We start from the raw sequence: 15,596 nt of genomic DNA on the forward strand, positions 1-15,596 counted from the left end.
TTTTCAGACTTGCTCCTTCCTCCCCCAAAGCTGGGCTGCTCCCGACACGCCCTCCTTCTTCCCCAAGCCGGGCTCCGACCCACGCCCCTGAACCTGCCGGCGGGGAAGGCGGCGAGGGGCATAGCCTCTGAATCCAGGCAGGGCTGCCAACTCACCCGCCCGCAGCCCCTCCGGGGCGGGGAGGGCCGGGCCTTCAGCACGGCGGCTACAGGAAAAAGTGCGGAGGCGGGGGCGGCAGTGGCAGCGGCGGGGGAAAGGCGGGCAGCGGCCAGGGGTCGAGCGGCCAGGGGTCTAGCGGCGCAGGCGGCGCCTGCAGGTTGAAAGGCGAGGGCCGCGTGGGTAGCGGCGGCAGCGGCTGCGGGGGCGGCTCGGCGTGGAGTGGCGGGCGGCCGCGAGCGCCCACGGGCCCTGGCGTGGCGGCGACCGCGGTCTCGGGCAGAGGCGGTAACGGCAGATGCGAGGGCGGTGGCGCGGGCGCGGGGAGGCGCGGCAGGTCCTGCAGGGCGAGCGCGGCGGCGGGCGGCGCGGAAGACCAGGCTTCGGGCGGCAGGTCGGGCAGCGCCATGTGGGCGCCGGGGCCCCAGGGCGCCACCGGCTTGGGCCGCAGCGGGAGCGCAGGCAGCGGCGGCAGCTCGGCCAGCGCGAGCGCCGAGGGAGGCGGCGGCGGCGGCGCGGGGCTCAGGCCGGGCGGCAGTCCGGGCAGCGGCGGGTGCGGCAGGGACGGAGCAGGCGGTGGGGTCAGGGATAGAGATGCGCGGGCCCGGCCTAACCGCGAGTGGGCGCGGGCGCGGGCCAGCCGCGGATGCGAGCGGGAGCGAGGAAGCCGGGACGCCAGCTTGGCCACCAACGCCGCGCCAGGGCCGAGCGCGCATAGCCCGCGGAGGCCTTGTTTCTCCAGCAGGTGGCCACGCGCCGCCCTGCGAGAGACCCAGCCAATCGGAGCCGTGCGCCACTGCGCTCCACCCAATCAAAGGCCAATGCGCTGGCGACCTGTGCGTTTCTCCCGCCGGCTGGCACGAGCTGTCACTGGCAGCCAATCAGAGGCAGGAGCACTCTCTGTCAACGTCTTCTTCCCGCCCCTCCCTCAGTTCCAGCCAATCACAGTATTCCGAGTTGCCGCAGGCTCCACCCCTCACCATCCCTGAGGCCAGGCGCTGCGTGTGCAGTGGGCGCCCCCAACTGGCCTGAGGGTCCATTTAGCCACGCAGCCCCCTCTACAGCCCCGCCCGCCCTCCCTACGACAGCCAATGTGGAGAGTGTATGGATCTCTTTTTTTGGGGGGGTTTGCCCTTAGGGATTCTGGAACGATGCTCCTGGTGTAGGTCAAGATCTACGCAAATTCCCAATGAATGATCTTACAGAAAAGATGAAACGATATCAATTCAAAAGCAAAGTTTGACATGCAGCATTTGTGTTAACGTTGTTAAGAACGGTTGTAAACAACACAGATGGGTGACAATCAGGAAAAAATGAGAAATGGTCAATCTATTTAAAATTGGAATATAGAAATATTTATTAAAACATATTAGAGGGCTTCCCTGGTAGCACAGTGGTTAAGAATCCGCCTGGCTAATGCAGGAGACACGGGTTCGAGCCCTGGTGCGGGAAGATCCCACATGCCACGGAGCAAATAAGCCCCTGCGCCACAGCTACTGAGCCTGCTCTCTAGAGCCCGCGAGCCACAACTACTGAGCCCGTGTACCACAACTACTGAAGCCCGTGCACCTAGAGCCTGTGCTCCACAACAAGAGAAGCCACCACAATGAGAAGCCTGTGCACCGGAACGAAGAGTAGCCCCTGCTTGCCACAACTAGAGAAAGCCCACGCACAGCAACAAAGACCCAATGCAGCCAAAAATAAATAAATAAATTTATTTAAAAAACAAACAAACAATATTAGAGGCCTTCCCTTGTGGCACAGTGGTTAAGAATCCGCCTGTGCATATAGGGGACACGGGTTAGAGCCCTGGTCCAGGAAGATCCCACATGTCGCGGAGCAACTAAGCCCGAGCACCACAACTACTGAGCCTGCTCTCTAGAGCACGCAAGCCACAACTACCCACAATTACTGAAGCTGGCGCGCCTAGAGCCCTTGCTCCGCAACAAGAGAAGCCACCGCAATGAGACGCTGAGCACCGCAACAAAGAGTAGCCCCCATTTGCTGCAACTAGAGAAAGCCCGGATGCAACAATGAATACCCAGTGTGGCCAAAAATAAACTAAATTAATTAAAAAAAATATTAGAACATTTCTCAGTGGGTTAGAAAGGATATCATCCACTGTCCTCACTGAGACCGTCTTCTCTGTGGCCCCTGTGCCCAAATGCTCCTCTTAATTCTGTTCTCCAGTAAAGAGACGATGTGGGTTATTCCACACCTCAGGTCAGAGAAACACAAGATGATTTTTTTTTTTTTTTTAAAAAATGAGGGCTTCCCTGGTGGCGCAGTGGTTGAGAGTCCGCCTGCCGATGCAGGGGACACGGGTTCGTGCCCCGGTCTGGGAGGATCCCGCATGCCGCGGAGCGGCTGGGCCCGTGAGCCATGGCCGCTGAGCCTGCGCGTCCGGAGCCTGTCCTCCGCAACGGGAGAGGCCACAGCAGTGAGAGGCCCGCGTAACGCATAAAAAAAAAAAAAAAAAAAAAAAATGACATCCAGGATTTATTTATTTTTAATAAATTTACTTATTTAATTTATTTTTGGCTGTGTTGGGTCTTCATTGCTGTCCACGGGCCCTCTCCAGCTGTGGAGAGCAGGGGCCACTCTTCGTTGTGGTGCGCGGGCCTCCCACCGCTGTGGCCTCTTTTGCTGTGGAACATGGGCTCCAGGCGCGTGGGCTTCAGCAGTTGCAGCATGTGGGCTCAGCAGTTGTGGCTCACGGGCTCCAGAGCACAGGCTCAACAGCTGTGGCACATGAGTCTAGCTGCTTGCGGCATGTGGGATCTTTCAGAACAGGGCTTGAACCCATGTCCTCTGCATTGGCAGGCGGACTCTCAACCACTGCGCCACCAGGGAAGCCCAAGATTATATTTTTAAAGAATCAATACTTCTGTGAAAAAGCAAAAGTCTATAATGATTCTCAAATAGAGCAAATTAAATGAGGTAGGCTAAGAGAAATCAGTCTGGAATTCCAGTAATGTTTACACAGCCTCCTCAAGGTTGTTCAACCCAAAACCTTGTGCATACTGCAGTCAGATTTTGGTCTACACTTGTTATCCTAAATCAGGCCACAGAAAGACAAGCTGAGTTCCTCATAGGGTGCCAAATCCCATCAACTCTATTCAGCTGGAATTCTTCAGTTAAGACAAAACTTCACCAGATTGCAAAAGGTGTAGGCTTGGGAAGGCACAGCTCAGAACAGAGTCTCAAAGAGACTGGTTCCAGGACTAGCCAAGCCCTTGGTCAAAGTTCAGAACAGCAGATCAATCCCCAATTGTGCAACCTCCATTCTGGACCCATCCTAGGAGAGTAATTTGCTTCCACATTTCGGGGTGATTAAACTTATAATCACGGGATGAGAAAATGAAGCAATCCAGTAGCACTGATTACTGACATTGGATTAGTAACTGGCTTTTTAAAATGTTTGAAAGTGTTCAGTAATCTGAGATATTAAATGTCTGATTTATTCATTTCCAAGAGGGGCTCATTTCCAAAAGCCCCTTAAGTGCTTAGGAAGAAGTTGCTGGTTGGATTTGTACACACGTACGCCACCCCCTCACCCTCTTAAGAGATCAAGTAGATTATGTATGTAATTATTTGAAGTGTCTAAGGGAATTGAATTAATCAGCCTTGTAAAGCATGCTAAATATTTAGGGAGAAGCTGATCTGTCAAATTTATAATCTAATTGAGTACTAATCAAAGAATGTGAAGTGAGTTTTACATCCAAATTATAAGGTCAATCAATAAAATGAGGTCTGGAAGCAAGTATAATGGCTTAAGGAAAATGAGATTTTTAGTTGGATCATTTTAATAAGTTAATTATAAATTAAAACACAAATGACGCACAAGTCCCCTAACTTGGACATGGCTCCATCGCCAGATTGTGACCACGTGATGTCCCCCTCCCCAAGGGCAGGCCTGAGTTCTCACATCTCTCCCATCTGGAGCACAGCCCCTGGCACACAGCTGTGTTGATGTTGTAGGAATGAATAAGGGGCCCCGAGCTGGCCCCCAACCCAGCCAGTGATCCCCTGCACACAGCCCACAGAGGCAAACAGGGAAGCACATTGCCTTTATTGATAGTTCCAGCCCACAGGAGACCCCAGGCCAGAGGCCAAGCCCAAGGGTCTGGCCGGCCTCGCCAGGCAGACCAGGCTCTGATACAGAGGAGCTCAGAGTGGGCAGTAAATCTGCTCTGGAGCTCAGCATTTCCCAAGAGGGCAGCAGCCTGGGAAGAGGCAGAGCAGGGCCGTGGTGAGCCCTGTCTCCCTCCTTACCTCCTGGGGGACATAAGTCCTCTCCCTCCCCTGGGCTCTGAGGCCAGTCACCCAGCAGACACACACAGGTAGCCTGAGAGCTGGCTATATGTCCCCCCCGAGGGCTGGGGGTGTCCCCCAGTGCAGCCTGGAGGGGCAACGATGGTGGCATGGGAGTGGGGGCAGGGGCCCTGCATTCCCTCTCACCTCCATAGCCATTTCCCATCAGGCCATTGCTGCCTCGCTTCACCTCAGGGCCCCCTAAGGCACACAGACAAGCCAGGGCACCCCAGTCACCAGAGGACTTCGCAGTCCTCCTGCCCACCCCAGCTTTACCCCAGGCCCTGGGGTAAAGGACCCCCACTCACCTAAGGGCTCAGGGCCCAGCTCTGGCCTCAGCTGCCCATAGGGCCCTGGGGGGAGGGGCAGAGGTGAGAACACTGAGTCCCTCCTGTCCCCCTGCTACTCCCTCCACCAGGAATGCCCTCCCTCCATCTCTGCAGGGCTATAAGGTGGGCTGTACGGCTAGGCCCAGGGCCCAGAGCCCAGTTCTCCACAGCCACCCGACCCCTGATGACCCGTTCCCACACACCCCATTACCTGGCTGGCTCCTGACCTCTGGATATGCACCTCTGGCCCCATATCTAGGCCTCAAGTTGGCCCCCCAGGGCTGGAGGGAGGGCCAGGGAGAGCCCCTCGGGGCCCCGGCCTGACCTGAAGGAGGAGAGCCGGCTTGGGACCCCTGCCCACTGGAGTTGTACATTCAGGATGCCCCAGTCCTTCCAGGGTCTCAGAATCCCTCACCCACTCGGCCTGGTCCCCGCCACCCTTGCTAGGGTTCCCTCTGCTCCCCCAACGTTTCTTACCATTTCCTCCAGGGGCTGGGGCAGCCACATTGGGGCACACAACTGCTGCCTTCTCATACCCTGCAAGAGACCCGGCTGACTCCTGCCCCGCCCCTGGACATCCCTTCCCCCACCCCCTGCATGGTGTCCCCTGGGTCCAACTCATCATTCCAAAAGCCATCAGTCCCAGGGAACCCTGGAAGAAGAAAGAGAAGGTCAGAGGCAGGAGCAGCCCCTGAGCCCAGAAACCCCCACCCCACCCTACCCAGCAGCCCCAGGCACCTGGCTGTGCGCGGGCCTCAGGGAAGACCCCGGCTCCCAGACCACCATTCCTGTAACCAAAACCTGTAGGACAGCGGTGGGAGAGGGGCTGGTTGGAATGGGGCGGGGGCAGCATTGGAGGGTGCCAGGGTGACCTGCTCATGGACAGGGAGGGACAGACAGACAGACTGACTCAGAGGCAGCCTAGAGAGGACCTCCCACAATCCCCCACCATCATCCAGCTAACCCAGTGGAGCCCACCTTCTGGAAGCTGTCCCTCCCTCCCTCTGGGCACTTCCCTTTCTGCCTGCTGAGTCTGTCACTCTGCCCTCACCTGAGACAGGATCCCCCTGGCTCTGGCCACCACTGTGGTCCAGTGCATAGTACATAATCGATGGGTGGATAAGGACAGAGACTGACAGACAGACAAGGAGCACTCACTGTGAGGGAGACATAGCTCATGCCCAAGATGGGGACCCGGGGGCTCACCGACTTTCTGGGGCTTGAGGCCACCACCAAAGCCTGGGGGAGAGGAAACAGGGGTCAGAGATAGCCGGTTTCGCCTCCCTGCTTCCTGCGCTGTTGGAGGGGAGAGGAGGGAGAACTCAGGCGAAGGGCCTCCTCACCCAGTTCTGCTCCTGGTCTGTAGCCATTTGGAGGCTGGTACCTTGTGAGGGGAATGGAGATGAGCAGGGAGGACCCAGACTTTCCCAAACTCCTTGGGGGCCCAGTATGGACCTTCCAGACTCTGAGGAGGAAGGGACTCTCCTCATCCACAGGGAATGGAACCAGAAGAAATGAGCTATGAAAGCAGCAAGAGATACCAAGGATAGACTCAGAGAGGGACTTCCTGGCCTTAAGGTGCCTGAACACCTGAGATGACCCAGGGAACAAGGGAGATGGAGGAATGATCTGATCTGCATGGGGTGGGGCAGGGAAGGCAGATGCACACCTGCTTCCTGAGGTTTCAGCCCCCACTGGATGGCTGGAGTAGGTACTAGAAGGAAAGCCAGGGGACAGGAGTGAGCCCAGGGTGGGGCAGGTGTGGAATGTCACAGACTGCCATGGGGGAAGGGGCTGGGGGAGCTGTCATATTGGGGGTCATGTGGGGTCTCAGGGCCAGAGTTCAGGCTTTTCCTCACTGACTTGCTGGAGATCAGGCCTGGGGGATTCTGAGTGGCCCAGCCCCTCCTGGGACCAGGTACCCACCAGGGCCCCTCAGGTCCCTTATCTGCACTGACCTGGGAACTTGCCGTTCTGCACTGGGGGAGGGGGCTGGGATTTCAGGCCCCAGCCACCTGCTTTATCTGAAGGGATCCCTGGAGTGGGAGGCCTGGCAAGAAGCCACGGAGGGACCCCACCACTGCAGGGACCTAGATGGGGAGGAAGGGAGGGGGCAGTGAGCCCAGGCCAGTGCCGCCCCCAGGCTGCCCTCCACATGGCCAAGCCACCCGCCTGTGGTGGCTTCTAGGGCAGACACACCTTCCAGGGGAGAGAGTGGCCAGGCCAGAAAAAGCCCAGCTCCCACGGGCCATAATCTGCTCTGGGGACAAGGTGACTCAGCCACCTGATGTGGTTCCTGCTATTGCCCACCTTGCCCTCCACCTCCCAGCAATATCCCCCCACTTCCCTCTGTTCCCTGCCCCTTCACCTGGCTGGGCCCCCAGCCCATTGCCATTGCCATATCCTGGAGAGGAAAAGCAGGGATGTGAGGGACAGTATTGGGCAGTGGGGTTCTGGAAGGACAGCAGGAGGAGGTGCGGGACAGGGATGGGGAGGGCTCTGGCTCACCTGGCTTCTGAGGTTTCAAACCCCCTCCCAGACCTGCAGGAGAGACAGAGGTTGCCTCAGACCCGACCAGCCCTTCCCCAGAAAGGAGCCCTCTGTCTCCCCTACTGAGGCCACCACTGAGCTCACCTGGAGGGAGCTGCAGCCCATTCCGTGACATGTATCCTGGGAGGAAGTGTGGGCATGAGGGCAGGGGCTGGGTGGGGGAGACTTCAGAAGGGGCAGAAGGGAGGCAGGGATGGACTCACCTGGCTTCGGAGGGCTCAAGCCCCCTCCCAGGCCTGGGGAGAGACAGACAGAGGCTGAGTGACAGGTGGACCCCACCCTGCCCCTTCTCTTCCTCTTTGCCCAGTGCACCCTGTGCCCCCTCTTCCCCACCTCCCAGAACTGCAGGGCCTGACCCTGCCCCCCTCACCTGGCTGGGGCCCTTCACCTGGGAAGGCTCCAACTCCCAGCCCATTCCTATAAACTGGGGAGACAGAGTGGGGGTTATGAGGAAGAATAAAGTGGGGGGAGTAGACAGTTTCTGGGGGTAAGAGAAGTGGGGGGTCCAATTCTGACACCAAGTCCAATTCTGGGGTTTTTCCAACACCACCAAGCAATTCTCAGACACCATCTGGGTGTCCTACAATTTAATTCAAGTCCGACACTGTCTACCTGGAGACAGCATCAGATCCCACAGGTCAAAGGCTCAGACTTCTCCCCCCACCCCCACCCCACATTTCAAGCACCAATTTCCAGTCTAAGTTATCACCTGTGCTTCTGACCAACTGGTTGTAGATCAGAGATTCCCACCACCCCCTCCTCCTTGGGTTTGATTAATTTGCTAGAGCGGCTCACAGAACTCAGGGAAACATTTTACTTATTAGATAATCGATTTATTATAAAAGGATATAACTCAGGAACAGCCAGTTAAAAGAGATGCAAGGGACAAGGCACGTGGGAAGGCACAAAAAGCCACCCTCCCAGCACTTCCAGGTGTTCACCAGCCCAGAAGCTCTCCAAATCCTGTCCTTTTGGGGTTTTATGGAGGCTTCATTACATAGGCATGATTGATTAAATCATTGACCAGTGGTGACTGACCTCCAGCCCCTCTCCCCTCCTTGGAGGTCATGGAGTGGGACTGAAAGTTCTAACCTTCCAATCACGTGGTTGCTTCTCCTGGCAACCAGCCCCCACCCTCAGAAGACCTAGGGGCTTTCAAAAGTCACCTCATTAACATAACAAAAGAGATATCCCTCTCCCTCCCTTCCTCCTTCTCTCTCTCTCTTCTCTCTCCAGGAAATTCCAACGCTTTCAGGAGCACAGTGCCAGGAATGTGAGGAAGATTAAACATACATATTTCTTCTTATAAATCACAATATCACAGGGTGGTAAGAGAGAAAGGGAGGGTTTACCTGGCTTCTGAGGCTTCATGGCCTCAGCAATGCCTGGAGAAGATAGAGATGGGAGCAGGTAAGGGACCCATGACCCCCCTCTGAGCCTCTCCTCCAGAACCCTGGCATCTGCCCCAGCACCCACTCCTGTACCTGGTCCGTAGCATGGGAACCGCAGACCCTGTGGGCATGGGCAGGAGGTGGGGGGGTGGGGAGAGGTTGAGGAACACAGGAGGCCAGAAACTGGGCTTCCCTTTCCTCCCAGTTTAGGGACCAGAAAACTTGGAGCCTCCTCTGCTGCATTCCATTACCAACTCTGCCCTCTCCAAGGAGCCCAGGAGAGGACCCTCAGAACAGAGTCTGAGTGGGGACCACCTCGCCCCCTCCTCTCTCCTCCTCGCCCAGCCTCCAGCTTCTCCCAACCCCTCAGTTCTGAGCTGGGGGGCCTGTGAGGGATGGAGGGATGAGCAGGGGGTTGGGGACCCTGGCTAAGTTAGAGGCAAGGATTTGTGATCCCCCGTACAGAGCCAAGCCAGAACCCTGGAGGCTCTCCCCGACTCCCTCTTAATCCTTCACCAGTCCTGCCTCTTGAAGGCCTGGGAGATGGGAGAGAATGCCTAGATGTGGACCACACCCCAGAGCCCACCAGTCTCACCTGGCTGGGCTCCCAGCCTGTAGCTATTCCCAAATCCTGGGGGGACAGATGGAGACGGGTGTGTGAATAGGGGGAGGGGAGATTAGGGTTTGCAGGGAGGTGGAGAGACATGCCCGGACAAGGCTCACTTGGCTTCTGGGGTCTCACACTAGCTCCGAAGCCTGGTGGAGAGACAGGGGGCAGGTTAGGGCTCCTGGCCCCATCCCTGGACCTCCCTAGCATCTCTAGGCAGGCCCACCCCTACCTGCTACATAGCCATTTTGAGCTGCAGGGCCTGGGGGCAGGAGACAGGGGCTCTGGGTACAGCCTCTCTGAGGGCCCTGCACAAAGAAAGGTCCTTTAGCTCTCCCCCACCACCCCACCCCCAGCTGGGCCCTCGGCCTCCTCCTGGGGTCCAGCCTCCCTGTGGAGCCTGAACGCCATCCCAGCTGCCTGAGTCCCGTCTGGTTGGTGTCACCACCACCACCCACACCAACCAGCCAGGAAGGTGGACACCTTGACGTCCCCTTACCAACCACATGCTCTGCTCTGGGCATGAGCTCCCGCCTCCTTGGCCCCCAGCCATTTCCAGAGCCTGTACGCTCTCTGGTCCTCTCTCTCTCAGATGCCCCAGCTCAAGATTTTCAGTGGGGCATGGCCAGCAGGCCCCCGCCTCTGCCTCCACCTCCCCAGAATGTGCCCCTGTTACATTCACGCTTCTTTCCTGCCTGCCTCCTCCTGCTGCCCAGGCTCGGGAAGGCCTGCCACCCCACCTGGCTGGGCTGCCCTGGGGATGTTTGTTGAAGGAGTATTTGTTGTGTGATGCCAGATGGGAGGGCGGGTCTCACCTGGCTTCTGAGATTTCAGTCCTCCGAAGCCTGGGGAAGAGAAGGAGACTGTCCAGTGAGTCCACCCGGATCCCCGTCCCCTCAGAGCTAGGGACAGCACCTCCACCCCTGCATCAGCCACCCCCTCGGTGAGCCCTGCACCCCTAGAGCTCTGAGGTTGCACCCGGCTGGGCTCCATTCCCGGTCCCAAACCCTGGGGAGACAGAGCAAGAGGCCTGAGGAGAGATCAGGGACTCAGGCGAGATCAGGAGTCTCAGGACTCCTGAGAGATCAGGAGCACAGATGCAGAGATGACAGACAGAGCCCAACAGAGCAGAGCATGGCTCACCTAGCTTCTGGGGTTTTCCTTTCCATAAACCCCCACCTTTGGGTCTCCGCCCCCCCCAACTCAGCCCTGGTCCCCTCTCTACCTGGTCCAAAGCCATTTAGAGCTATGAGACCTATGGGAGGGGGGTGCGACAGGAAATCTGGATGGCACTGAAGTGAGAGTGAGCCCCAGCCTCCCCGCCTACCCAGACCCCTGCCCTCCCCTTCAACATCCCTCCATTCAACCTAGCTAGGTTCACAAGAGGGGTGGGGAGCTCACTGGGGGGACCTGTGATAGGAAAAGGGCTGGGGAGACTGAGGCGGTTGAGAGATGGGATCCCAGATCCAGCCTTCCTCCATCCCTCTGGCCCAGAAGATTCCTGGGGTCTTAACATCCTCGCTCCTCCCTGCTCCCACTCTGGATGCCAGGACCCAAGCCCACCCCCCGCCCAGAAACGCCAGCAGACTCCTCCCCAAGTTCTCCAACCCCTGCCTATTCCAGGTAGACAAGGTCTTTTGCTCCCTGCTTAAAACCACCAAGGTGTGTCCCACTGCCAGGTTCAAGTCCCCCCAGGCCTCCAGCCTCGGGCTGTGTCCTCTGGCTTTCCACCTCTGGTGGATTGCCCCCCAGTCCTGATCACAGCCTGCAACAGCACCTGGGGGTCCCGGCTTGGGCACTGGGCCCAGCGGGTCTGCAGCCAGGTCAGGGTTGACCTGTTCTGTCTGCAGTGTGCAGCCAAGATCGGGCTCAGGCAGGCACTTGGGAAAGTTGGTGGAATGAGTGAGCCTCTAAGAGGCCCCCTGTTAGGAGCCCAGAGTGGTGGCCAGCAGTGATCTCTCCCTCCCCCAGCAGCCTGGGCCCTAGCCACCCTCACCTGGCTGGGCCCCCAGGCCACGGCCCATGCCCTGTCCTGGAGAGGAAAAGCCATATGTGAGCAGTGGATTGGGGGAGGACTTGGGATGGGAACAAGGACAGGGATGGACAGGGACAGAATTAAGATGGTGGGACGGAAGGGCAGGGTCTCTGTCTCACCTGATTTCTGAGGTTTCATGCCCCCTCCTAAGCCTGGGGAAAGAAGAACTGAGCCACATGCAATGTGGACCCCTCCCAGCCCTTATTCTCCCCCAAGAAATCAAGTTTCTGCCCTCTCCCTCCCTCCTTTCTAGGACCCCAGGTGCCCTCACCTGGCTGGGCTCCAACTCCTGGGAAGGCCCCAGCTCCTAGCCCATTCCTGCTGCTGAGTCCTGGGGAGACAGAGCAGGAGTGAGTAAGAGGAGCAGGGGTGGGGGTGGAGGGACGATGGGGGGCAGAGGACAGGGACATAGGGACAGGGTGGGGCTCACCAGGCTTTTGAGGTTTCACGCTCCCTCCAATTCCTGAGAAAGAGACGGAGACTCGGTGAGGGAGCCTAGAGCTCCTGTGAATCCCGAACCCAAGCACGTGCATCCAGCTCCCCCCACCCCTCCCCTACCTGGTCCCTGGCCGTTCTGAGCCGTGGGGCCTGTGGAGAGAAGGAGGGTGGAGGCTGGAGCCCAGCCAGTGCTGGGTGGGCCCACACCTCCTGTGGTGTCCTCACCCCACAACCTTTGTGCCCCCCAAAAGTTATTCCCCTGGAGCATGCCCAGAGAGGGGCCTGGAAGTCTGGAAGAGCCTCCCCAAGACCACAGCTCAAGCCAGAGGAGTGGCAGCAACGGCTAATGAAGGGAGCAGTCCCTGGGAGGGTGGCAGAGTGGCAGGGCTGGGGACAGGGTGAGAGGGCTCCCCCGCACCTGGTTTCTGAGGTCTTATGCCCCCTCCCAGCCCTGGGGAGTGACAGAGAGATTGACACTGACCCCTACCAGCCCCTCCCCTAAGAATGTGGGCCAGGACCCTGAACCCCGCTTGCCTGCCCCTCCCTGCAGCCCCCTGGCTGGAAAAGCACCAATGCTGAATCCATTTCTGCTCCCAAATCCTGCGGACACAGAGGTGGTACTGTTGGCTGTGGGCTGGCAGGTTGGGGCAGGCAGAAAGGGCCAGGATAGAAATGGGTGGGGAGAGTGCCAAGATGGGCAGGGCAGGGCTCACCTGGCTTCGGAGGTTTCATGCCCCCTCCCAGGCTGAGCCCCTGCCCTCCCCCCAGAACGCAACTCTCTCCGGGTTCCCTGATTCCAGCTCTGTTCACGCCTTCCCCCTCCCTGGACCACAGGGTGGTGCCCCAGGTGCCCTCACCTGCCTGGGCTCCCAGCCCTGGGAAGTCACCAGCTCCCAGCCCATTTCCATATCCTGGGGAGACAGAGCCAGAGGGAAGGATGGGGGGAGGGGCTGGGGCTTCAAAGGGCAGGTAGATGGAGAGGTGGGCAGAGGGGCGGTCATGGAGCAGGTCTCACCTGGCTTCTGGGGTTTCACCCCCCTTCAAAATCCTGGGGAGAGAGATGCAGTAGATGAGGGCACCCCAGGGAACCAGCCTCTTCCTGGGGTTCCATGAGCTGAGGGCTAAGGTGGGGGGCATTTGTGGTCCCAGCTGAGGTAGGGGTGGAGCAGGGGTGCCCTTGGTCTCCATTCCCCAAACCAGACAACTGGAACAGTTTTGGTCCTTCCCTTTGCCTCCAGTGAGTCACCAGTTGTGCCCTGAGGGAGCCTGGGGGAAGACCCAGTGGTATCCTCCCCACCCCTCATATCCAAACCCATCTTTTTCCCGGAACCTCCTCACCTGGCTGGGTGGCAGCACCTGGGAAGGCCCTGACTCCCAGCCCATTCCCGTTCCTAAACTCTGGAGAGACACCTGGGGAGACAGGGCAGGAGAGGGTAAGGGAGAGGGGCAGAGAGATGAGGAGAGACAGGTAAGGCGAGGCTCACCGGACTTCTGGGGTTTCACGACCCCTCCAATGCCTGAGAGGGGGATGTGGGTCAACTGAGGGTCTCAGGAGATCCCATGTCAGGGGTGCCTCTAGAATCCTGGCCCCACCTCCACCTGTTCCCTAGCCATTGGGAGCTGGAGGACCTGTGGGGAGAGGAAGCCATGAACTGGGTGGGTTTGGGGTGAGGGTGCAGGACCCTTGGACCCCACCAGAAACAGCAAACTTGAAGGCTCTCTGTCTGTCCCTTCACCCGCTGGAATCATTCCCAAAATCCTGCCCTCTGCTCCGAGGCCTGGGAGTGAGCAGGGGGATGGGCAATGCCCAGCCCCACCACTCACCTGGCTGGGCTTCTAGCCCATGCCCAGTGCGGAATCCTGGGAGAAGAGATAGAGGTGAGGGGTGTGAGAGAAGGGTGGGGAGACAGAGAGAGAGCCAGGGCCAAGCAGGGCCCATCTGGCTTCTGAGGTTAAACACCCCCTCGGAAGCCTGGGGGAGACCCAGTGAGCCAGTGAGAGACCCAGGACACCCTCCACCCCATAGCCATTCTGAGCCAGGGCCTGTTGGAACTCAGCTCCAGTCCATTCTTCCCAAGAAGGGTGGGGGACGCAGGAGGGGCCCTGGCTCCTGGAAGCTCACTCCCCTTCCTTCCTTCTTTTGGCTCTGAGCTGGCCCAGGGCCTCGCAGTGAGCTGGGCTTGCCCGCCCTGGAGTTGGGTTCTGTGGGCAACCGGGGAACAAGCAGGGACAGGAAAGAGTTGTACCCCCGGGGCGTATACATGGTGAGACAACAGAACTGCCTTGGTGGATTCCTGGGGCAGGGGAGCGGTGTGTAGGAGGGAAAGGACAAGGCCTGCAGGAAGGGTGGTGGGCGGGCTTCTCCACCCAGGGCTGGGGTGGGGGGGAAAGTGCAGCAGTGTGGTCCTCAAGTGTTTCTGAGATGGCTGTCTCCCCTAGACCCAAATCCCATTTGCCCATGCCTTACCTGCTCCTAGACCACTGGGGGGGCCATAGCCTGTGGGGGAAACGGGAAGTTGAGCCTGGGGGGCAGGAGGGGCCAGGAGCTGGGTGCCCTGCTCTTATTCCGAGGACACAGAGCTGCCCCGCCCGCCACCCCTCAGCCAGCTTTACCTGATGGATAGCCATTCAAGCCTCCTAAGCCTGTGGGGTCAGGAAGAGAGGGTGACTTAGGAGGCAGCAAAGAGCTGAATCTGGATGCTCCCTGCAAAGCGAGAGAGCACACCCCCGTCTCTGGGCCTCAGGTGCCCTGGGGTCACTGGAGGGTGAGCAGACTGGTGGCAGGGGCAGGAGAAGTGGAAGAGTCCTTGGCATGGAGGGAGGCGTCTGGGCCATACCCCTGGGAGCAGATCCCCCTGTACCCTCTTCCAGGGGCAGTTGCACTTCTGGCCTCCATTCTTACTTGAACTCCTCCCTTCCTGGAAATCCCATCCTCATCCCCCAGCCCCGTAGTCTCTCTCCTGCAGCTTAGGTGTGTCAGGTCTCAGGAGGAAGCCCCTCTCCCACCTGTAGGGCCCCACAGGTCCCTGGAGGGAAGACCCTTCCGGACACCCCACCCCTGGCCCCGCCCCAACTCGCCTTGTCTCCTCCCTTCCTGTCCTACCTCCAAGCCTTTGCCTCATGTCACTGCCAGCGATGTCCTTCCCCTTTCCTGTCGCAATCTGCCCCACCCCCACCCCGCAAAACCAACTCTAGGCCTTCCTCCAGCCCTGATGTTCTCACACCCAGGGTTGAGATTCTGCTCCATCTCTACTCAGTTCCAAGGGTGCGAGCTGTCTGTTTCTCACACTTGAGCTGACGTGAACAAGGTCACCTGCCAAGAAGACACGGATGACCCTGTGTTCTCCTGGGCCCCAGATCTGGATCCCAGAGCAGGGAACATCTGGGGTGCTCCCCCAGAGAGTTCCCAGACCCCTGCGAGGGGAAGACCAGGCCCTCTTCCTTGACCCCAGAGCCTGGAGGATCCACTTACCTTTCCCCAGGCTAGGAGACAATGGAGGTAGCACTAGGGGAGGAAGGGGGGTCCTGACTCAGGGCAGGGACCCCAGGCATCTATCCCCCAGTCTCCCAAAGCCCTGCCCAGCCCAGATTCACAGACCCTCCCCTCCTTCTCTCTGGAGCCCCAGCATCTGGCCCAATGCTCTACCTACACTCCAAGCCCCAACTTCAGCTGCCCAGACCCACCAGCAGCCCTGCTGCCTGCTCTCACCGCCTTGCAGGCTTTCAGAAGTCAAGCAGAGCAGGAAAAGGGTGGAGGGGAAGGCCCAGGTGCTCAT

At 58.9% G+C, this 15,596-nt stretch overlaps 1 protein-coding gene across 1 annotated transcript; it reads right to left on the bottom strand.

Moving 5' to 3' along the window:
* Positions 1–205: 205 nt before the first annotated feature.
* Positions 206–15,596, bottom strand: GREP1 (glycine rich extracellular protein 1). Its single transcript, XM_065893222.1, has 27 exons — positions 15,530–15,596; positions 15,293–15,325; positions 14,434–14,463; positions 14,288–14,317; positions 13,645–13,680; positions 13,305–13,337; positions 13,159–13,230; positions 12,678–12,731; positions 11,654–11,713; positions 11,344–11,379; positions 10,163–10,192; positions 9,580–9,609; positions 9,464–9,496; positions 9,336–9,371; positions 8,702–8,734; positions 7,720–7,773; positions 7,553–7,585; positions 7,434–7,469; positions 7,308–7,340; positions 7,168–7,203; positions 6,754–6,889; positions 6,143–6,183; positions 6,006–6,038; positions 5,851–5,931; positions 5,011–5,124; positions 4,618–4,671; positions 206–957 (listed from the first exon to the last, which is right to left on the bottom strand). Exons 1-27 carry the CDS (start codon positions 15,594–15,596, stop codon positions 206–208), a joined length of 2,016 nt encoding a protein of 671 aa, XP_065749294.1.

Source organism: Phocoena phocoena, chromosome 15, assembly GCF_963924675.1.
Source record: "Phocoena phocoena chromosome 15, mPhoPho1.1, whole genome shotgun sequence".
NCBI classification, from domain to species: Eukaryota; Metazoa; Chordata; class Mammalia; order Artiodactyla; family Phocoenidae; genus Phocoena; species Phocoena phocoena.

What these genes read in the sequence shown, in the direction of transcription:
- GREP1 (XM_065893222.1), bottom strand. Translation starts at nt 15,596, where the DNA reads ATGAGCACCTGGGCCTTCCCCTCCACCCTTTTCCTGCTCTGCTTGACT. An exon ending in CCCCAGTGGTCTAGGAGCAG is followed by an intron (nt 13,681 to 14,287) that starts GTAAGGCATGGG and finishes CTCTTCTCCCAG; the next exon opens with GATTCCGCACTGGGCATGGG. An exon ending in AGGGCTGGGAGCCCAGGCAG is followed by an intron (nt 11,714 to 12,677) that starts GTGAGGGCACCT and finishes CTGTCTCCCCAG; the next exon opens with GACTCAGCAGCAGGAATGGG.